Here is a 24,156-nt window from a genome sequence, read left to right as displayed (position 1 = left end):
CCCTTTATTTGATATTAGAATGGCTACTCCAGCTTGCTTCTTCTGACCATTTGCTTGGAAAATTGTTTTCCAGCCTTTCACTCTGAGGTAATGTCTGTCTTTGTCTGTGAGGTGTGTTTCCTGTAGGCAGCAGAATGCAGGGTCCTCTTTGCGTATCCAGTTTGTTAATCTATGTCTTTTTATTGGGGAGTTGAGGCCATTGATGTTGAGAGATATTAAGGAATAGTGATTATTGCTTCCCGTTATATTCATATTTGGATGTGAGGTTGTGTTTGTGTGCTTTCATTCTCTTTGTTTTGTTGCCAAGACGATTAGTTTCTTGCTTCTTCTAGGTTATAGCTTGCCTCCTTATGTTGGGCTTTACCATTTATTATCCTTTGTAGTGCTGGATTTGTAGAAAGATATTGTGTAAATTTGGTTTTGTCATGGAATATCTTGGTTTCTCCATCTATGTTAATTGAGAGTTTTGCAGGATACAGTAACCTGGGCTGGCATTTGTGTTCTCTTAGGGTCTGTATGACATCAGTCCAGGATCTTCTGGCCTTCATAGTTTCTGGCGAAAAGTCTGGTGTGATTCTGATAGGTCTGCCTTTATATGTTACTTGACCTTTTTCCCTTACTGCTTTTAATATTCTTTCTTTATTTTGTGCGTTTGGTGTTTTGACTATTATGTGACGGGAGGTGTTTTTTTTCTGGTCCAATCCATTTGGAGTTCTGTAGGTTCTTGTATGTCTATGGGTATCTCTTTTTTTAGATTAGGGAAGTTTTCTTCTATGATTTTGTTGAAGATATTTACTGGTCCTTTGAGCTGGGAGTCTTCACTCTGTTCTATACCTATTATCCTTAGGTTTGATCTTCTCATTGAGTCCTGGATTTCCTGTATGTTTTGGACCAGTAGCTTTGTCCGCTTTACATTATCTTTGACAGTTGAGTCAATGATTTCTATGGAATCTTCTGCTCCTGATATTCTCTCTTCCATCTCTTGTATTCTGTTGGTGAAGCTTATATCTACAGCTCCTTGTCTCTTCTTTTGGTTTTCTATATCCAGGGTTGTTTCCATGTGTTCTTTCTTGATTGCTTCTATTTCCATTTTTAATTCCTTCAACTGTTTGATTGTGTTTTCCTGGAATTCTTTCAGGGATTTTTGCGATTCCTCTCTGTAGGCTTCTACTTGTTTATTAATGTTTTCCTGTGTTTCCCTAAGGGAGTTCTTCACGTCTTTCTTGAAGTCCTCCAGCATCATGATCAAATATGATTTTGAAACTAGATCTTGCTTTTCTGGTGTGTTTGGATATTCCATGTTTGTTTTGGTGGGAGAATTGGGCTCCGATGATGCCAAGTAGTCTTGGTTTCTGTTGCTTGGGTTCCTGCGCTTGCCTCTCGCCATCAGATTATCTCTAGTGTTACTTTGTTCTGCTATTTCTGACAGTGGCTAGACTGTCCTATAAGCCTGTGTGTCAGGAGTGCTGTAGACCTGTTTTCCTGTTTTCTTTCAGCCAGTTATGGGAACAGAGTGTTCTGCTTTCGGGCGTGTAGTTTTTCCTCTCTACAGGTCTTCAGCTGTTCCTGTGGGCCTGTGTCTTGAGTTCACCAGGCAGCTTTCTTGCAGCAGAAAAGTTGATCTTACCTGTGGTCCCGAGGCTCAAGTTCGCTCGTGGGGTGCTGCCCACGGGCTCTCTGCAGCGGCAGCAACCAGGAAGTCCTGTGCCGCCCCTTCCGGGAGCTTCAGTGCACCAGGGTTCCAGATGGTCTTTGGCTTTTTCCTCTGGCTTCCGAGATGTGTATGCAGAGAGCAGTCTCTTCTGGTTTCCCAGGCTTGTCTGCCTCTCTGAAGGTTTAGCTCTCCCTCCCACGGGATTTGGGTGTAGAGAACTGTTTATCCAGTCTGTTTCCTTCAGGGTCTGGCGGTGTCTCTGGCAGGGGTCCTGCCGCTCATGGGCCCTCCCCCACGGGAGCCCAGAGGCCTTATACAGTTTCCTCTTGGGCCAGGGATGTGGGCAGGGGTGAGCAGTGTTGGTGGTCTCTTCCACTCTGCAGCCTCAGGAGTGCCCACCTGACCAGGCAGTTGGGTCTCTCTCTCACAGGGTCTGGGAGCAGAGAGCTGCTGCGGCTTCTTGTATGTTTATGGGCATCTCTTTCTTTAGGTTAGGGAAGTTTTCTCTATGATTTTGTTGAAAATATTTACTGGTCCTTTGAGCTGGGAGTCTTCACTCTCTTCTATACGTATTTTCCTTAGGTTTGATCTTCTCATTGAGTCTTGGACTTACTGTATGTTTTGAAACAGTAGCTTTTTCCATTTTACATTATCTTTGACAGTTTTGTCGATGATTTCTATGTAATCTTCTGCTCCTGAGATTCTTTCTTCTATCTCTTGTATTCTGTTGGTGATGCTCGTATCTGCGGCACCTTGTTTCTTCCTTTGACTTTCTACAAACAGGCTTGTGTCCCTCTGTGCTTTCTTTATTTCTTCTATTTCCATTTTTATTTCTTTCACCTGTTTGATTGTGTTTTCCTGGAATTTTTTCAGGGATTTTTGTGATTCCTCTCTATAGGCTTCTACTTGTTTATGTTTTCCTTCATTTCTCTAAGGGAGTTCTTTATGTCTTTCTTGAAGTCCTCTGTCTCCATGATCAAATGTGATTTTAAATCTAGATCTTGCTTTTCTGGTGTTTTTGGATATTCAGTGTTTGCTTTGGTGAGAGAACTGGGCTCCGATGATGCCATGTAGTCTTGCTTTGTGTTGCTTGGGTTCCTGTGCTTGCCTCTCGCCATCAGGTTGTCTCTGGTGTTACCTTGTTCTGCTATTTCTGACAGTGACTATACTGTCCTATTGGCCTGTGTGTCAGGAGTGCTATAGACCTGTTTTCCTGTTTCCTTTCAGCCAGTTATGGGAACAGAGTGTTCTGCTTTCAGGCGTGTAGTCTTTCCTGTCTACTGGTCTTCAGCTGTTCCTGTGGGCCTATGTCCTGAGTCCACCAGGGAGACCACTTGGAGAAGAAAAATTGGTCTTACCTGTTGTCCCTCGGCTCATGTTGCTCGTGGGGGGCTGCTTTTGAGCTCTCCATGATGGCTGCAACCAGGAGCGCCTGCAATGCCTTTTCCTAGGGTCCCCGTGCACTGGGGTCCCAGATGGTGATAGGCGTTTTCCTCTGGAGTCAGAAATGTGGGCAGAGTGTAGTCTCTTTTGGCTCCCCGGTGTGTCTGCCCCTCTGAAGGTTTAGCTCTCCCTCCCACGGGATTTGGGTGCAGAGAACTGTTGACCGGGTCCCTTCAAGTCTGGTGGTGTCTGGACCGCAGTGGACCTGCTGCTTGAGTGCCCCTCTCTTCCGGTTCCCAGAGGCCCTATACAGTTTCCTCTTGGGCCAGGGATGTGGGCAGGAGTGGGCAGTATTGGTGGTGTCTCCTGCTCTGCAGTCTCAGGAGTGCCCACCTGTCCGGGCAGTGATCTCTCTCTCCCAAGTGGTTTGGGAACAGTGATGTGTGGGCCGGGATCCGCAAGGTTCCGCCATTATTTCTAAAAGCAATTCCCCCACTGCTTCCTGTCCATTCCCTGTAGAATCCTGCCCTGTATGTTTCTGGTGACTCTGCCTGCCTTCACACTATCTCAGTTCTCCTTTGCTTTTCCTTCCTTTCCGTGCATTAGCATGCACTATCACTCCTCTCTTTGCTTTTTAAATTTTTCATTGATTATTTTATTGATTCATATTTCAATTGTTATTTCCACTTCCCAGTTTCCCCTCCACAAGCACCTATCCCCTCCCCCCCCTGCTTCTTTGATCATGCTCCCTAACCCCCAAACACTCCTGACTGAGCAGCCTAGTGTCACCCTATCCTTGGTCATCAAGAGTCCACAGGATAAATGGGAGCAGTGATGCCAGATAAGGCAATCATCTGCTACATATACAACTGAATCCACGAGTACCCTCTGTGTACTCTTTGGTTGGTGGTTTATTCGCTGATATCTAGGGTTTCTGGTTGGTTGATATTATTGTTCTTCCTATGAGGTATCAAATTCCTTCAGCTCTTACAGTCTCTGCCCTAACTCCTCCATTGTGGTCTGTGTGCTCAATCCAATGTTTGACCAAGTACATCCGCATCTGTATTGGTCTGGCTCTGGTTGAGCCTCTCAGAGGAAAGCTATACCAGGCTCCTGTCAACAAGCACTTCTTGGTCTCATCAATAGTGTCTGTGTTTGGTGTCTGAAGATGGTATGGATCCCAAAGTGGGGCAATCTCTGGATGGCCTTTCATTCAATTTTTGCTACACTCCTTGTTTCTGCATTTCTTTTTGACTGGAGGAATTCTGGATTAATATTTTTGAGGTGGGTATGTGGCTCCATTCCTCAACTGGGGGCTTTGCCTACCCACTAGATATGGCCTCTACAGATTCTAGCTCCCCTTTTTTGGGTATTTCGGCTAAAATCCTCCCTATTGGGTCCTGGGAACCTCTTGGGACCCTGGCATCTGGGAATTTCTAGTGGCTACTCCCAGTTCCCCTCCTCAACTGCTACACACATACTTTCAAATTCCTGACCCTCTGAACTTCTCACCCATCTCCACCCATATCTGAACTGGTCCTCCTTTTCCTCCCCCTCCTCTCTCCCTCCAAGATCCCCCTCTCTCTCTACATCCCAGAGATTATTCTCTTCTGCGTACTGAGTAGAAAGGTAGTATCCACACTTTGGTGTGAACTTCTTTCATCTTGGGTTGCACATGGTTTGCGAGTTTTATTGTGGGTACTCCAAGCTTCTTTTTGGCTAACATCCACCTATCAGGGAATACATACCATGTGTATTCTTTTGGTACTGGGTTACCTCACTCAGGATGTTATTTTCTAATACCATCCATTTGCCTGAGAAATTCATGAAATCATTGTTTCTCATAGATGTGTGTACTGCATTGTGTAAATATACTGCATTGTCTGTATCCATTTGTATGTTGAGGGATATCTGCATTGTCCCCAGCTTCTGTCTATTATGAGTAAAGGTACTGTGAACATAGTGGAGATGTGTCCTTGTTTATATGTTGGAGCATCTTTTGGCTATATTCCCAGGAGTGGTACAGCTGGGTCCTCAGGTCTCTAATTTTCTGAGGAACCACCAGATTGATTTCCAGAATGGTTGTATCAGCTTACAGTCTCACCAGCAATGGAGAAGTGTTCCCTTTTCTCCACATCCTCACCAGCATCTGCTGTTACCTGAGCTCTTGATCTTAACCATTCTGACTGGTATGAGGTGGAATCTCAGGGTTGTTTTGATTTGCATTTCACTGATGACTAAGGATGTTAAACAATTCTTTAAGTACTTCCCAGGCATTTGAGATTCCTCAGTTGAGAATTTTTTGTTTAGCTCTGTACTCCGTTTTTATTAAGATTATTTGGTTCTCTGTCTAGCTTCTTGAGTTCTTTGTACATATTGGAAATTAGCACTCAATCAGATATAGAGTTGGTAAAATCTTTCCTCAATCTGTGGATTGCAGTTTTGTCCTATTGAAAATGTCCTTCACCTTGTAGAAGCTTTTAAATTTTATGAGATTCCATTTGTCAATTCTTGACTTTAGAGCATAAACCTTTGGTGTTCTATTAAAGAAATGTTCTCCCACACCAGTGTGTTCAAGGTTCTTTCTCACTAACTCTTCTATTATATGCATCATATGTGGTTTCATGTGAGGTCCTTGATCCACTTAAACTTGATCTTTGTACGAGGCGATAAGAAGGGATCAATTTGCATTCTTCTACATGCTGCCCTCCAGTTGGATCAGCACCATTTGTTGAAAATGCTGTCCTTTTTCCACTGGATGGTTTTTCCTCCTTTGTCAAAGATCAAGTGAACACAGGTATGTGGGTTCATAAGTGAGTCTTCAATTTTACTCCATTAACATATCTTTCTGTCTCTGTACGAATACCATGCAGTTTTTTTTTATATCACTATTGCTCTGTAGTAGAGCTTGAGATGAGGAATGCCGATTTCCCCAAAACTTCTTTTATTGTTGAGAATGTTTTTTGATATCCTGGGGTTTTTTTCCAGATAAATTGGAAAAATGCTCTTTCTTTCGCTGCAAAGAATTGAGTTGGATTTTTGATGGGAACTGCATTGAATCTGCAGATTGCTTTTGGTAAGATGGTCATTTTTACTATGTGAATCCTGCCAATCCATGAGTATGGGAGCTCTCTCCATCTTCTGAGGTCTCCTTCTTCAGAGACTTGAAGTTTTTGTCATACAGATCTTTCACTTGCTTGGTTAGAGTCACACCGAGGTATTTTATATTATTTGTGATTATAGTAAAGGGTGTCATTCCTGTCATTTCTTTCTCAGCCCATTTATCCTTTGAATAGAAGAGAGCTACTGATTTGTTTTAGTTAATTTCATATCAAAATTGGCTATATCAGAAATGAAAATGGAGACATAGCAACAGAAACTGAAGAAATTAAAAAATTCTTTTTTAATTTTGCTGAAGTTGTTTATCAGCTGTAGGAGTTCTCTGATGCACTTTTGGGTCACTTATGTATACTATCATATAATCTGCAAATAACAATATCTTGTTTTTCTCCTTCCCAATTTGTATCCCTTTGATATTCTTTTCTTACCCAATTGCTCTGGCTAGAACTTCAAATACTATACAGATAGTACTTGATAGATTACAGATAAACAGAGAATGAGCAGCTTGGTCTTTTGCCTGATTTTGGTGGGATTGCTTCAAGTTTCTCTCCATTTAGTTTGATGTTGGCTATTGGCTTGTCGTATATTGTTTTTATTATATTCAGGTATGGACATTGGATTCCTATTCTCTCCAATAGTTTTAGCATTAAGGGGTGTTGTATTTTGTCAAAGGGATTTTCAGCGTTTAATCAGATGATCATGTGTTTTTCCCCTCTGAGTTTGTTTATATGGTGGATTGTGTTGATGGATTTCCATATATTGAACTTTCCCTGCATCCCTGAGATGAAGCCTACTTAGTCATGTTGAATGATCATTGTGATGAGTCCTTGGATTTTGCATCAATATTCATTAGGGAAATTGGCCTAAAGTTCTCTTTCTTTGTGGGGTCTTTATGTGTTTTAGGTATCAGTGTAACTGTGGCTTTATAGAATGTGTTAGGCTGTATTTCTTCTGTTTCTATTTTATGAAATACTTTGAGAAATATTGGTACTAGGTCTTATTCGAAGGCCTGATCGAATTCTGCACTAAAAACTTCTAGTCCTTTTTTGAGTTGGCACTTTTAATGTCTCCTTCTCTTTCCTTTGGAATGTGATAGGCTATATTTCTTCTGTTTCTATTTTATGAAATACTTTGAGAAATATTGGTACTAGGTCTTATTCGAAGGCCTGATCGAACTCTGCATTAAAAACTTCTAGTCCTTTTTTGAGTTGGCACTTTTTTAAAAATTTTTATTTTTATTTTTTTTATTAACTTGAGTATTTCTTATATACATTTCGAGTGTTATTCCCTTTCCCGGTTTCCGGGCAAACATCCCCCTCCCCCGTCCCCTTCCTTATGGGTGTTCCCCTCCCAACCCTCCCCCCATTGCCACCCTCCCCCCAACAGTCTAGTTCACTGGGGGTTCAGTCTTAGCAGGACCCAGGGCTTCCCCTTCCACTGGTGTTCTTACTAGGATATTCATTGCTTCCTATGAGGTCAGAGTCCAGGGTCAGTCCATGTATAGTCTTTAGTTAGTGGCTTAGTCCCTGGAAGCTCTGGTTGCTTGGCATTGTTGTACATATGGGGTCTCGAGCCCCTTCAAGCTCTTCCAGTTCTTTCTCTGATTCCTTCAACGGGGGTCCTATTCTCAGTTCAGTGGTTTGCTGCTGGCATTCGCCTCTGTATTTGCTGTATTCTGGCTGTGTTTCTCAGGAGCGATCTACATCCGGCTCCTGTTGGTCTGTACTTCTTTGCTTCATCCATCTTGTCTAATTGGGTGGCTGTATATGTATGGGCCACATGTGGGGTAGGCTCTGAATGGGTGTTCCTTCAGTCTCTGTTTTAATCTTTGCCTCTCTCTTCCCTGCCAAGGGTATTCTTGTTCCCCTTTTAAAGAAGGAGTGAAGCATTCACATTTTGATCATCTGTCTTGAGTTTCATTTGTTCTAGGCATCTAGGGTAATTCAAGCATTTGGGCTAATAGCCACTTATCAATGAGTGCATACCATGTATGTCTTTCTGTGATTGGGTTAGCTCACTCAGGATGATATTTTCCAGTTCCATCCATTTGCCTACGAATTTCATAAAGTCATTGTTTTTGATAGCTGAGTAATATTTCATTGTGTAAATGTACCACATTTTCTGTATCCATTCCTCTGCTGAAGGGCATCTGGGTTCTTTCCAGCTTCTGGCTATTATAAATAAGGCTGCGATGAACATAGTGGAGCACGTGTCTTTTTTATATCTTGGGGCATCTTTTGGGTATATGAGTTGGCACTTTTAATGTCTCCTTCTCTTTCCTTTGTGGTTTCTGGGATGGTTTAGATAGCTTATCTCATTCTTATTTCAACTTTGGTACTTGGTATCTGTCTAGAAAATCCATTTATTTTAGATTTTTTCACTTTTGTTGAGTATGCTTTTGTAGTAGAATCGTATAATTTTTTTGATTTTCTTCAGTTTCAGTTGTTGTGTCTCCATTTTCGTTTCTGGTTTTATCAATTTGGATACTGTTTCCATGCCCTCTGGTTAGTTTGTTTAAGGGTTTATATATCTTGTTGAATTTCTCAATGAACAGCTTCTAGTTTTTTATTTCTAGTATAGTTCTTCTGGATTCTACTTCATTGATTTCAGCCCCGAATTTGACTATTTCCTGCATTCTATTCCTCTTGGGTGTGTTTGTTTTTTTGTTCTAGAGCATTCAGATGTGATGAAAAGTGCTAGTGTATGATCTCTCCAATTTCTTTTTGGAGGCACTCAGAGATATGAGTTTTCCTCTTAGCACTGCTATTATGGTGTCCCATAAGTTTGGGTATGTTGTGTCTCCATTTTCACCAAATTCTGAAGAGCCTTTAATTTCTTTCTTTATTTCTACATTGACCAAGTTATCATTGAGGAGATAGCTGATCAACTTGCATGTGTATGTGGGCTTTCTGTTGTTTTGTTTTTATTGAAGATCAGCCTTATTTCATGGAGGTCTGATAGAATACATAAGATTAAGTCAATGTTCCTGTATTTGTTGAGGTTTGTTTTGTGTACAAATAAATGGTCGATTTTGGAGGTGGTACCATGAGGTGCTGAGAAGAAGGTATATTCTTTTGTTTTAAGGTGAAATGTTCTGTAGATATCTGTTAAACATATTTGGTCCATAACTTCTTTTAGTTTCCCTGTGTCTGTTTAGTTTTTGTTTCCATGATCTGTCCATTGGTGAGAGTGGGGTGTTGAAATTGAAAGATAAAAGTTTTAAAGTTGCCCCCCTAGACACAAAGTTTAGAGCAGAAAAAAAAAACAGGTTAGGCCCCAAAATTGTATGTTCCAAGTAGCCTCTCATAGGGTATAGAATGGATAATTACATTGGCCAGCTCAACAGCTTTCTCCCAGAAACTAGCTGACCATAAATCTTAGAGAACAATCTTGAGAAGCAGGAAACAACTTCTCCTAGGAACTAGCGGACCATGAAGTTAAACAATCTGAGAAGTAGGTGACAGCTTCTCCTAGGAAACAATCTTGGGGAACAGAGAGTTCTTCTTTGTGATTTTTCACCGTTATTCTATACACTTTCCAATGACGCCATCCCTGCCCCCTCGGGTTGTGGTTTCTCACTTTAAATACCTCTTCTCCCAGCCTCTTGGGGTTGAACTCCACTGCCCCTGCGTGGGATACGAGTCTCGACCCCAGTGCACTGGTTGCTATCGATAAACCTCATGTGATTACAACAAGGACGGTCTTGTGTGAGTTCTTGGGGGGTTGTGTCATCCTGAGACTTGAGTGAGGGTCTCCCCACTCCGGAGGTCTTTCAAAATCTCCTACTATTGTTTTGTGAGGTTCAATGTGTGCTTTGAGCTTCAGTAATGTTTCTTTTACAAATGTGGTGCCCTTGCATTTGGGGCATAGATGTTCAGATTTGAGAGTTCATCTTGAAGGGTTTTTCCTTTGATAGGTATGTAGTATTCTTCCACATCTTTTTTGATAACTTTTAGTTGAAATTCTGTTTTATTGGATGTTAGAATGTCTACTCCAACTTGTTTCTTGGGACCAATTGCTTGAAAATTTTTCCAGTCTGTTACTTTGTCTGTATTTGATGTGTGTTTCCTGTATGCAGCAAAATTCTGGTCCTGTTTACATATCCAGCCTACATATTTTTATTGGGGAATTGAGTCCATTGATATTGAGAAATATTAAGGACCAATGGTTATTCCTTCCTGTTATTTTTGTTGTTAGAAGTGCCATTATGTTTGTGTGTTTCTTTTGGGTTTATTGTGAAAAGATTAATTTCTTGCTTTTTTTTGAATATTGTTTCCCTCCTTCTCTTGGACTTTCCTTATGATATCCTCTGAAGGGTAGATTAGTGAAAATATTGTTTAAATTTGCCTTTCTCTTGATACACCTTGGTTTTAATGGTAATTGAGAGTTTTTCTGGGTATAGTAATCTGGCCTGCCATTTTTGTTCTCTTAGGGTTTTTCTGACATCTGCCCAAAATCTTCTGGGTTTTAGAGTCTCTGTTGAGAAATCTTGTGTAATTCTGATAGGTTTGTCATCATATGTTACTTGACCTTTTTTCCCTTACAGCTTTCAAAATTCTTGCCTTGTTTTGTGCACTTGGTGTTTTAATTATTTTGTGATGGGATGAATATCTCTTCTAGTCCAGTCTATTTGGAGTTCTGTAGGCTTCTTGTATGTTTATGGTCAATTTTTTTCTTCAGGTTAGGGAAGTTTTCATCAATAATTTCGTTGAAGAATTTTCTGCCCTTTTGAGTTCAAAACCTTTACTCTTTTATAACTATTATTTTTAGGCTTGGTTTTTTCATTGTGTCCTTGATTTCTTGAATGTTTTGAGTTAGGGACATTTTTTTTCCTATTAACTATTTTTTCATTGGATTATTTTTATTTACATTTCAAATGTTATTCCCTTTCCCAGTTTCCTGGACTTAAGTCCCCATTTCCTCCCCCTCCCCTTCTTCAATAAGGGTGATCCCCTCCTCATCTACCCACCCTTCATGCCCCCAACATTCCCCTACACCTCTGGTCCAACCTTGGCATAACCAAGGACTTCTCCTTCCATTGGTGCCCAGCAAGGTCATCCTCTGCTACATATGCAGTTGGAGCCAGAGGTCAGTCCATGTATAGTCTTTGGATAGTGGTCTAGTCCCAGGGAGCTCAGGTTGGTTGACATTTTGTTCTTATGGGGTCACAAGCCCCTTCAGCTCTTTCAATTCTTTCTCTAATTCCTCCAACATGGGTCCTGTTCTCAGTTCAGTGCTTTGCTGTTAGCATTTGCCTGTGCATTTGACCTTCTCTGGTTATGTCTTTCAGGAGAGATCTATATCCGTTTCTTGTCAGCATGCACTTCTTAGTTTCATTAATCTTATCTAGTCTTGGTGGCTGTATTGTGAGGCACATGTGGGGCTGGCTCTGAATGGCTGTGTCTTCAGTGTCTGCTCTAAACTTTGCCTCCCTATTCCTCCCTATAAATATTTTTGTTCCCCCCTTTAAGAAGGAGTGAAGCATCTGTATTTTGGTCATCCTTCCTCTTGACCTTCGTGTGGTATGTGAATTGTATCTTGTGTAATTTGAGGTTTTGGTCTAATATCCATCTATCAGTGAGTGCATACCAGGTGTGCTTTTCTATGATTGGGTTACCTCATTCAGGATATTTTCTAGTTCTATCCATTTGCCCATGAATTTCATGAAGTCATGGTTTTTGATAGCTGGATAGCACTCCATTGTGCAGATGAACAATATTTTCTGAATCCATTTCTCTGTTGAAGGGCATCTGGGTTCTTTCCAGCTTCTGGCTATTATAAATAAGGCTGCTATGAATATAGTGGAGCATGTGTCTTTGTTGTATGTTGAAGTACTTTTTGGGTATATGCCCAGGAGTGGTATAGCTGGGTCCTCAGGTAGTACAATGTCCATTTTTTGAGGAACCTACAGCCTGATTTCCAGAGTGGTTGTACCAGTTTGCATTCCCACCAACAATGGAGGAGTGTTCCTTGTCCTCCACATCCTTGCCAGCATCTGTTGTTACCTGAATCTTTTATCTTAGCTATTCTGACTAGTCTGAAGTGGATTCTCACTTTCTCTCTCTTCTTTTTTAATTGTGTATTTATTTACATTTCAAATGTTATTCCCTTTCCTGGTTTCTTTTCCATAAGCCCCCTAACCCCTTCTATCCCCTTATATAAGAGTGCTACCTTCCCCATCCACCCTCCCTACCACCCCCATGACATTCCCCTACACTGGGTTCCAATGTTGGCAGGACCAAGGGCTTCTCCTTCCATTGGTGCCCAGCCAGGCCATCCTCTGCTACATATGCAGCTGAAGTCATAGGTCATTCCATGTATAGTCCTTGGGTAGTGGTTTAGTTTCAGGGGGCTCAGGTTGGTTGGCATTCTGTTCTTATGGGGTTACAAGCCCTTTCAGCTCTTTCAATTCTTTCTCTAATTCCTCCAACATGGGTCCTGTTCTCAGTTTGCTGCTTGCATTCACCTCTGTATTTGACATGCTCTGGTTGTGTCTCTCAGGAGAGATCTATATCCGGTCCCTTTCAGCACGCTCTTCTTAGCTTCATCAATCTTATCTTGTTTTGGTGGCTGTATATATATTGGCCACATGTGGGGCAGGCTCTACATGGCCATTCCTTCAGTCTCTGCTCTAAACTTTGCCTTCCTATCCCCTCCTAAGGATATTTTTGTTGCCCCTTTTAAGAATGAGTGAAGCATGTGCATTTTTTTCATCCTTCTTGAGTTTCATGTGGTCTGTAGATTGCATCTTGGGTAATTTGAGCTTTTGGGCTAATATGTACTTATCAGTTAGTGCATGCCATGTGTGTTTTTTTTGTGATTGGGTTACATCACTCAGGATGATATTTTCCAGTTCCATCCATTTGCCTATGAATTTCATGAAGTCATTGTTTTTGAATGTTCCACTGTATAGATGTACTACATTTTCTGTATCCAATCTTCTGTTGAAGGGCATCTGGGTTCTTTCCAGCTTCTGGCTATTATAAATAAGGCTGCTATGAACATAGTGGAGCTTGTGTCTTTGTTGTATATTGGGGCATCATTTGGGTATATGCCCAGGAAAGGTATACCTGGGTCCTCAGAAAGTGCAATGTCCAATTTTCTGAGGAACCTCCAGACTGATTTCCAGAGAGATTGTACCAGTTTACAAGCCCACCAACAATGGGGGAGTGTTTCTCTTTCTCCATATCCTCACCAGTATCTGCCGTGAGTTTTTTATCTTAGTTTTTCTGAGTGGTGTGACTTGGAATCTCAGGGTTCATTTGATTTGCCTTTCCTTCATGACTAAGGATGTTGAACATTTCTTTAGGTGCTTCTCAGCCATTCAATATTCCTCAGCTGTGAAATCTTGTTTAGCTCTGTACCCCATTTTTTAATAGGGTTATTTCCTCTCTGGAGTCTAACTTCCTGAGTTCTTTGTATACTTTGGATATTAGCACTGTATCAGATATAGGACTGGTAAAGATCTTTTCCCAATCTGTTGGTTGGCATTATGCCCTAATGATGGTGTCCTTTGCCTTACAGAAGCTTTGCAGTTTTATGAGATCCCTTTTGTTGATTTTTGATCTTAGAACATAAGCCATTGGTGTTTTGTTCAGGAAATTTTCCCCAGTGCCCATGAGTTCGAGACTCTTCCCCACTTTTTCTTCTACTAGTTTGAGTACATCTGGTTTGATATGGAGGTCCTTGATCCACTTGGACTTAAGCTTTGTACAGGGTGATAAGAATGGATCAATTTTCACTTTTCCACATTCTGACCTCCACTTGAACCAGCACCGGTTGCTGAAAATGCTATCTTTCTTCCAGTGGATGGTTTTAGCTCCTTTATCAAAGATCAAGTGACCATAGATGTGTGAGTTCATTTCTGGGTCTTCAATTCTGTTCCACTGATCTCCCTGCCTGTCTCTGTACCAATAGCATAGAGGTTTTATGACTATTGTTCTGTAATACTGCTTGATGTCAGGGATGGTGATTGCCCCAGAAGTTCTTTTATTGTCAAGTATATTATCTTCTGCACCTGAGAGTCTCTCTTCTATCTCTTGTATTTTGTTGGTGATGCTTGTGTCTATGACTCCTGATGTGTTTCCTAGGTTTTCTATCTCTAGGGTTATCTCCCTTTGTGCTTTCTTTATTGTTTCTATTTCCATTTTTAGATTCTAGATGGTTTTGTTCCCTTCTTTCACCTATTTGTTTGTGTTTTCCTATAATTCTTAAAGGGATTTTTGTGTTTCCTCTTTAAGGGCTTTTGTTGCTTACCCATGTTCTGTCTTTCTTTAAGGGAGTTCTTTATGTCCTTCTTAAATTTCTCCATCATCATCATAAAATTTGATTTTAAATCCAAATCTTGCTTTTCCGGCATGTTGGGATATCCATTATTTGGTATGGTGTGAGAACTGGGTTCTGATGTTGCCAACTAGTTTTAGTTTCTGTTACTGAGGTTTTTGCTCTTGCCTTTCACCATCTGGTTAATCTCTGATGTTTGTTGTTATTGTTTTGTCTATCTGGATCTTGTCCATCCTGTGAGCCTGTGATCTTAGGAGTGAGAATGCTCCTGGGAGACCACCTCTCTCAGGACTGCTTTTGGGTTCAAGATCTGTGGTATAGCCCCAGCTCTGGTCACAGATGGAAACCTCATGGCTCCTGTCCTAGGCTGCCCTGTAGCTCCTGAGGCCTGTGCACTCCTGGTGGGTCTCTCTTTGGATAGTCAGTGGAGAGAAAGTGTAGTCCTTCCTGTGTGCTGTGGGCTTAGCATGGCGAGCACTCCTGGCAGGCCAGCTCTCTGCTGGCAGGTTTTGCATCTGAGAGCTGTGGGCCAGCCCTGGCTCTGGGTGCAGGTTGAGCCAAAGCTTATTAACACATCCTCTCTCAGTTTTCTGGAAGGAAAACAGCTTATAAATCTCTCCTTTTGCAGTGACAACCCCATGTTTAACATTTATGGCTCTCTAAGGCTTATGTGTGAGCAGAAGGACACTTATAGAGATAAAATTTTATAAAAAATAAAAATCTAGTAAAATTGCATAGCATCTTTACAAAGAATAGTTTCTGAGGTCATTGCTGGTATGTGTTCTGACTCTGTGAAAACCTCTCCCAAGTCCTCTCTCTCTCTCTCTCTCTCTCTCTCTCTCTCTCTCTCTCTCTCTCTCTCTGTGTGTGTGTGTGTGTGTGTGTGTGTGTGTGTGAGTGGTCCAGGCTGACCTTGACCTCTGGATCATCCTTCTTCAGTCTTCCTGAGGAGACTTAGACAAGTACAAACAGACATTTAACCACTTCATCAAGCTCCTTATAATTATTTTCAAGCAGGTCATGAGGCTGTCTTATGCTTCCTCGTCAGAAGTTCTGATAATCCTCTTCTTGAAATTTTTGTAATGAACAAATAAAACTGTACAGACATGTATATGTGTAAGCATACATGTATGCTCCCAATGTATATGTCTTTATGCATGTGTGCTCCTGTGTGCTTATATCGGTGTGGTTCCATGTGTGCACCCACATGCAGAAGTCAGAGATTGGTGAAAGGTATCCTCTTTGATCTCTTTCCATATTCTGTACAAATGCAGGCTGTCTCACTGAACTCAGAGCTTGCTGACTCATCTAGTCTTCCTAATCAATTTGCCCCAGGATCTCTTCTCTGCCTCTTGCCTTTAGATTACAGGCTGGCTGTGTACTTTTTTGGTATATTTGTAAGTGTTGGGGTCTGAACTGTGATCTTTAAATTTATACAGCAAGAACATTACCTACTGAGCCACCTTCCAAGTTTGGAAAAGTAATGATTTTGTTTGTTTGTTTCTTAAGACAGTTCTTATTTTGTACTGGATTTGAATTCACAGGGATCCACTTGATTCTATTTTCCAAGTGCTGGGATTAAAGGCATGCACCACCATGGCCAACAAAACTTCTGATTTTAAACTAAGAACTTTATTGTAGAAAATTTCAAAAACACATTAAGAGCAGACAGCATAGATGTTTAAGCATATGAATACATGAATTACCTAACTTTGTTTTCCTATTTAATTTATGTGTTTATTTGTCTTTGGATATGGTGTTTGAGACAGAATTTCACTGTGTAACAACTCTGGATTTCCTGAAAATCGCTTTATAGACCAGGCTAGCATAGAACTCAGAGGTTCACCTGTTTCTCTCTTCACAGTGCTAGAATTAAAGGCACCACCACTGCATAACTAGTGTTTCTACATTATTATTATTATTATTATTATTATTATTATATTTTTATTTGTTTTCTTTTGTTTTATGGTGAGACATGCCTCTGCAGCCAAGACTACATAGCCATCATCATTTTTTATTTTAAAAAGAGATATTTGTATGTGGTTTGCCCGCATATAAATGCTTGTACACCATGTACATGTTGAAGGAGACTAGTAGATGGTATTAGATCTCAGATTACCTGAAACTGGTGGTAGAGATGATTGAGAAACACTATATGGGTGCTGGGAGTGGAACATAGTTCTTCTGCAGAATGAACAAGTGCTCTAAGCACTGAGCCATCTCTCCACCTTCTAATGTCTTCTTTTCCTTGTGCTGTTTTTGTTTTTATGAGACTGTATCTAGTATGGTAGATAAGGCTAGCTTGGGACATGACAGCAATCTTCTTGCCTAGATTTCATTGTGTCTGTATAAGAGGTGTAAACCAGCATATCCTAACATTCTTATTAAATATTTTCCAGGCTGAGCTGAGAAAGACTTGGCTTTTACTGTTTGACACTGACTAGAAACGAAGGACTCATCTATCTGGTTGTTTTAAGCAGTCCACATCCTGAACTCAGCAGTCAATAAGACCATTCCCAGATTCCTTCCACTCCTCCCGTATGTTTGCACTTTTTATTGTCATCTCTTGGAATTTTGCTTGTTCATGTGTCAATCAAGCAGGCAAATGTTCCTAGAGAGGACAAGTCACATTGAGGATGTCTCCGTACTAGGTTTCAAAGTTCTGTCATGAATCCTCTCTGGAGAAGGGATGGGGGGATATAAATGAAGCTATTGGAGTCCCACTGAAGAGTCCTTAAATTTTCAGGAGTGCACACATTACTGAGGGCTGGAAAGACACCATGCCCAAGGATGTAGATTCTCTGAGCATGGGTCGCCTTCAGCCATGGAGGACTACTATACACTCTCCCATCTACTTTTCTCTCATTGAACTTTACACTGGCTATTTTAAAGGTTCGAGGCTGACCATGTAATGTGAGGGTCAGCCATAAACCATATGTGGTAAGTGATCAAATGTGAGGTAGAGAGGGCTACCCCTCAGAGAGTGCCAGAACTTCACTTTATGCTGAAAGGAAGAATGGGGACTGATTCTTCAACCCTAGCATCTTGGACCTGTCTCATGGAGTTCTCTCTGGGATTTGGCTCCACACAGATTGCTTCATCCCTAAGTTCTGACTGCAAACTTAGATGATATATTCTATTCTTGTTGGTCAAGAGGGACCAAGAGCTAGCTTAAACAACTACTTTCTGTTGGTCTTTAATGAGATACTCAGGGACTCTATACCCAGTGGGACTTCGTGCTGCAGTTAAAACCCGTCTAATTATCCCAGAACTCCTCTGACACTGAGAGATAGAAGGTGATCATCCACTCTTCACCTTCTAAGAACCTTCCTATAATCCCAAGACTTTCCAATCCTTAGAATAAAAATGATATTGCCCAGCAACTCCAAGGTAAAAAGAATAGAACTGGCTTGTCTAGATATTTTCAGAGTAGTAGAGAACTATGTTTCTTCTACAAAATGTGTTGCTTACTCTCTCCCAGTGAGTAGGCAGCAACAGGAGTCATAGGTCCACCATTTGGAGCTTGAGATCAATACAATAACTGGCTGCTTCTCTTTTCCTTTAAGCTTCTAAGAAGTGGGAGGAAGACTAGAAATACTACCAGATACAGGTAAGAGCAGAGTATGTGCAAGAGGCCTTTATGTTATTTCCAAACAAAACTCTGGGGAGCCTACATGAACCTAAAACTGGAATTTGTAAAGTAGAGAATGTGGAAAACAGGAGTGGATCTTAATTCTGAAACTTCTAATGCAGGATTAATGTGAACATGGTTATAGCATCCAAACATGAAGATAGCCTTTTGACCTCTTCTCTTTTCTGTAGCTGGGCTCAGACACATGAGCAGCACCAACCATTCCAGTGTCTCAGTGTTCCTCCTCCTGGGACTCTCCAGGCAGCCCCAGCAGCAGCAGCTCCTCTTCCTGCTCTTCCTCATCATGTACCTGGCCACTGTCCTGGGAAACCTGCTCATCATCCTGGCCATCAGCACAGACTCCCGCCTGCACACCCCCATGTACTTCTTCCTCAGCAACCTGTCCTTTGTGGATCTCTGCTTCTCCTCCACCACTGTCCCTAAAGTACTGACCAACCATATACTTGGGAGTCAGGAAATTTCCTTCTCTGGGTGTCTCACACAGATGTATTTTCTCTCTGTGTTTGCTGATATGGACAATTTTCTGCTGGCTGTAATGGCCTATGACCGATTTGTGGCCATATGCCACCCTTTACACTACACAAAAAAGATGACCCATCAGCTGTGTGCCCTTCTTGTTGTTGAGTCATGGCTGGCTGTCAATCTGAATGCTCTTTTACATACACTGCTAATGGCTCGACTTTCTTTCTGTGGGGACAACATCATCCCCCACTATTTCTGTGATGCAACTCCTCTCCTGAAACTCTCCTGCTCAGACACACATCTCAATGAGCTAATGATTAATACAGAGGGAGCTGTGACCATGGTCACCCCATTTGTCTGCATCCTGATCTCCTACATCCACATCACCTGCGCTGTCCTGAGAGTCTCATCCCCCAGGGGAGGATGGAAAGCCTTCTCCACCTGTGGCTCCCACCTGGCTGTGGTCTGCCTCTTCTATGGCACCATCATCGCTGTGTATTTCAATCCCTCAACTGCCCATTCACCTGAGAAGGACACGGCAGCCACTGTGTTGTTCACAGTGGTGACTCCCATGCTGAACCCCTTTATCTATAGCCTGAGGAACAGGGACCTGAAATGGTCACTACGAAAACTTGTCCATAGAAGTACCTTTTCTTTTCAGTGACAATGTTTGGAATGGTCTTGTTCCATACCACAATTCCAAGTCAAGCACAATTCAGCAACTGTACTCTGCTAGACTCAGTTACAATACGGTTTGATTCTTGTTTATAGGGAACTCTTATTCACCAGGTGCCTGGGTATATTTACCAAATGGTGGGGATTGGTCTTGTTTTGGGGCTTGTAGGCATGGAACTTAGTACATATGTACAAAGAGCTCAACGGCCTGCTGTATTCTGCAGTTATTCATACTGACTATAAAATCATTGTGTGTGCAGGTCAGGTTCTTCATTTTGTATGTCAGTCTGTCTCTCCTGCTGCATGATCATATGATTGTGAATGTGTGAATAGAGGACAAAGGTCAACCTTGGGTGTCATATCTGAGGAGCCATACATCCTCTTTTTGAGACAGTGCCTCTCAGAGGACCATAGGCTCATCAGTCAGTCCAGTGCACCCCAGAATCTTCAGGTTCCCATCCCCTCAACTCTGGGATTACAAAAGCACTCAACTGAGTTCTGCCTTTTACATTGGTTCTGAGGATTAAATCGGAGTCTCAGGGATAGGAGGGAAGTTGCAGACTGAACCATCAGCTGTTTAAAGAATTATTATTTTTGAGCTAAACATGGTGCCACATACAGGGGCAGCTGGATGTCTGCAAGTTTGTGGCTAGCCTGGTCTACATAGAGAATCTGAGGCCAGCTAAGGCTACATAGTTAGACGTTGTCTCCAATACATGCAATCAAAAAAAGACTTATGTTTGTTATTTCAGTGTGTGTGAGTGTGTGAGTGTGTGTGTGTGCATGTGTGTGTGAGTTCGTGTGTTGTGTGTGTGAGTGTGTGTATAGTGTGTGTGTAGTGTCTGAGTGTGTGTGAATGTGTCTGAGTGTGTGTGTTAGTGTGTGTGAGTATGTGTATATGAGTGTGTGACTGTGTGTGAGTATGTGTGTGTAGTTGTGTAGTGTGTGTGTACCTGCATGGCATGGGATGTGAGGTGGAGGCCAGAGACCAAATTTCAGGAGTCAGTGATCTCCTCTTAACTGTGTGGGTCTCAGGAACCCAACTCACATGGTCAGTCCTTGTGGCAAGTGCCTTTATTCCCTGAGACACCTCACTTGTCCCTGAGGGATGCTCCTGTTAGCAGGTCTGTTTGGGTGATAGGTGTTACATGTGAACTTGCATATTGACATCACCTAAGGATATAATACAGTATACAATCTCCACACTGAACACATCAGTCAGGGGCTCTGGAGGGAGGGGCAACATGGAGAAAAACCTCTGAGGTGTTTGTAATGACCAGTGAGCATGGAGAGGATTTGCCTCAGCCTCCTTTGTGTGTCCTCCATTATGGCCTTCATAGAGGAGAGAACTCTCTTCAATAAAAACATTTCAGAAACTGCAGAGAGGACATGGCTTCAAGTCCCCAGAGATGAGGAGCACTGAAGCTGGGACCCTTCAGGAGCATCCTGATTGGCTGTCACCTTGGGGCTGTGCATAGCTGAGGTATGTGGGACATAAGGTAAGGATTGCAAGACTCATTCTCTCTACTCAGATGCACTGTCAGATCTCCTCAGATCATCTATGCTCTCGTGATCCAAGGCCCGTGGCACCCCTTCCCGAAAAGCCTCTCTTAGAGTTATTTATTCGGTCCTCATAAGGACTTCCTTCAGCTGATGAGCAGCCTCTGCCCTCACACTCACTGCTCTCTGTGTCCTTAAGCAAAGGCAACTGTCAAGTTCAGTGAAAGGAAGGAAAGGCATAGAGATGAAAGTGTACAGCCTGAGCCTTTGTTTGCTTTCTAGCTGGGGGCAGCAAGGTGAGCCCTGGGCCCTAGGCAAATGCTGTGCCTCTGAGAGCCATCTCCTGCCTCCGCACACATCCTGAGAATGGTGACTGAAAGAGGCTTTCTTTTGTTGTTGTTAAAGAAAATGAAGACACGTATAACCAGGAAAGGAGAAATATTTCTAAAGTCCCTTCTCCAAGCCACTTGACTCTTGTGTCCTTTGTCCAACTCCTCCTTCTTCAGCACAAACACTGTTACTTGTGTCTTTTACCATATGTCAATTAAGATTTTGTGGTGCCCTTAAAACTTCTCCAACCCCATTTCTTTGAGGAGGATGATGTTTGTGTGAGATGTCTTGATGTTTATAGTATCACCTTTTTTGGAACATTTGAAGGAGAGGCAAAGGAAAACAGCACCACTTAAGTTTGCAACTGGTCCCAGATTTGAACTCTCTTTTTCTGTCCCAATATAATTCTGCACATGGAATATCTTTTATGTCTACTTACATTTTCATCTAACATTTTTATTTATGTTTAACAAAACGTTTCAGGAAATTTATTTATTTATTTGTGCAAGTGTTATGCTTGGATGCATGTATGTGCACCATGTGCCTTGGGCCCATGGAGACCTGGAGCTAGAGTTCCAGGCAGCTGTGAGCTACCCTGTGGGACCTGGAAATTGAACCCATAGTTGCAAGAGCAGCAAATGCTCTGCCCACTGAGTAGGCCCTCCATCCCCTATCTAACATTTTAATTGTAATGAGATGTGACACCAGGAAGAACAGCTAAGCCTGGTTGACTGACTGAAATCCTGGCATTGCCCAACCTCTAGGCTGTGCTGTGTCCTCTATACTATCATTGTTTTATCCAGAACCTGGATGAACCAGCCACTAGGTGTGCTAGGTACTCTACTCATGACTTACATTCCAGCCCACCTTTATAATTATCTTCTGATAATATTACTTTCTCTCTCCACCTCCTTCTCACTTGGATTTTGGCCAGGCACTCAGACCATTCTTAAATTAATAATCCTCTTCTATTACTCACTTAATTGCTAAGATTGCAGGCACATGGCATATCATGAGACTTTAGTGCTTACCCTAAAAGAATTTGTAGTCATCCACATTTTTTTTTTGGTAGCACTCAGTAGATAAGTACAAAAGGATCAAGAGCTTATGTCAGCTCTGCTATAGCAAAAGGTTGAGGACACTTCTGCTTCAGGAGATCCGGTTTCAAAGCACTTGCAAAATGTAGTCAATTCAATCCTGGTGTGTAGTTTCTCACATTCACTGCTCTTGTGTATATTAATTAAAAACAATCATCACTAGTGCTGGCTAGGCCCACAGTGTCGGTCTGTTCCCAGCCTGGTACATAGCCTGAGATGGAGACCACATGTTTGTCCTAACCAAAGTGTCTCCCACCAACACTGGCTCTTCTCTAGAGCTCGGAGATTGCTCTCTTGGTCCCTGGTGGCTCTCTGGGTGTGCTCTTGCCAACCTGCACTCCGCTCACTATCTTTCCTCTGGAGTTCAGTCCTTCCCCATCTTCCTTTCCCAAATCCTGGCCAAATTCCACCTCGGATAAGTTTTTTTCCCTCTGGCCTACCCTAAGTTCTTTCCCTCTGGCCCACCTGAGTATCTGTGGAATGGAAAACACCAGACAACCTTAGTTTAGAATCAACAGTTAACACAATTGCTGGCGAGGAATCTATCATCCTAAATTCACCAACTATTCTACGTTAGAAATCTTTCGGTGTCAGATCCTTGTGGATTTTAACAGTCCTCAGCCTACATCTTGTCTGCTTTGCTCTTGCCTCTCCATCCATAAGGGTGTGTTCCTTTCTCCTGTATTCCCTTCTCCTTTCTTGGACCCAGAAGGCCCCCCCCTCCTTGCCCAGTAATTGACTTCTTGTCATCTTTATTATCTAATCAATCACTTAGGGGAATATTCAGCTACATTTCACCCTTTCTGTCCAATAAAATAAAGCAACCTCTTTTCCCAGATATGATTGAAAAAAACATGACAAGTTAATTATATAGTATGAGGTAAATATGACCTCCAGTCCGTCAATCTGTCAATTGAGATAACGCACTCTACCATCTATCTGACTAAAAATGCTTTCAATTCCATACCTATTATGTCCTAGTTTAGCTTGTATCCTATCTGAAAACTATCCTCTCAAATCTATATCTTCTTTCTCAATGTTAAACAGCTTGGGACTACAATCAGTCTTCAATCCCTCCAGAATTCCAAGAGTGGCATAAAATTTACCTGAAAATATAGGAAGCTTAATATAGCCTCCAGAACTGATACAAGTTGTAGAGACAGCTGCCTACCTGTACAGTTCCCTGTTTACCAACACAGCATCTAATTGTCACTATTTGGCCCAGGATCATCTGACAGACCTTTGTAATGCAAAATTATGAAGGATTTATTACCCTGTCTTGGCAGAGATTATCAGTTGACGATTCCACATAGTGTGTCCTTTTTCTGAACAGTAATTTATCTGTAGATGAATAGGCAATTTCTGCCCAGTGGCTACCTTGCCACAATGTACAACCTCACCTGGAGGTAAAGATGCTCAGTTTCTTCTTTAAATCCAAGAATGGGGAGCTGTCAGGAACAGATATTTCTCAACAACAAATGATTAAATAACATTAAATGTCTCATTTTTGATGTTTTTGAAGACTATCTTTCTATGCAAAATAATCTGGACTATTGTCCTTTAACTACTCCCAGCTATTTCTAAATAAAATGTCTTGAAAACACCCTAACAGTTAACTCAGAGTCATGAATTTGCTATCTGGCCCTTAACTCATATGTTTAATCATCTCAGACAAGTTGGTAATGACAGCTAAGAAAGGACTGGGCCTAAGATTTTTATTCTTAAAATCTTTATATCAATAGAAGAAATTTATACCAATGAAAACCTTAAATCTGTGTCAAAAATAATTTCTGTACCATTGTAAGAAATTGTAACTTCAACTTAGTAACAATTATAAGATTTCCACCAAATGAGATTATAGCTACACAATCAATTGTAGGTACTTTCTCCTTGTTAAATTATAACCATTTCTTAATTCCCCAGAAAGACAACCTTAGAATAACCACTTCCAGACCCCCAAGCCTAGGGATCTGGGGGGGGCGACTCTTTATAACTTCTTC

General features: G+C 41.7%; 1 protein-coding gene across 1 annotated transcript; it reads left to right on the top strand.

Moving 5' to 3' along the window:
* The first annotated feature begins 18,276 nt into the window (after positions 1 to 18,276).
* Positions 18,277 to 19,218, top strand: LOC148002776 (olfactory receptor 1f45-like). Its single transcript, XM_087574903.1, has one exon. The coding sequence runs from the start codon at positions 18,277 to 18,279 to the stop codon at positions 19,216 to 19,218; it is 942 nt and encodes a 313-aa protein (XP_087431029.1).
* Positions 19,219 to 24,156: the final 4,938 nt, after the last annotated feature.

Source organism: Rattus norvegicus, chromosome 10, assembly GCF_021556685.1.
Source record: "Rattus norvegicus strain SHRSP/BbbUtx chromosome 10, alternate assembly SHRSP_T2T, whole genome shotgun sequence".
In the NCBI taxonomy this organism is placed as follows: Eukaryota; Metazoa; Chordata; class Mammalia; order Rodentia; family Muridae; genus Rattus; species Rattus norvegicus.
The sequence above is the reverse complement of the archived record's forward strand: the minus strand, read 5'-3'. Positions and strand labels throughout refer to the sequence as shown.

Coding starts and splice junctions, on each gene's coding strand:
- LOC148002776 (XM_087574903.1), top strand. CDS start 18,277: ATGAGCAGCACCAACCATTCCAGTGTCTCAGTGTTCCTCCTCCTGGGA.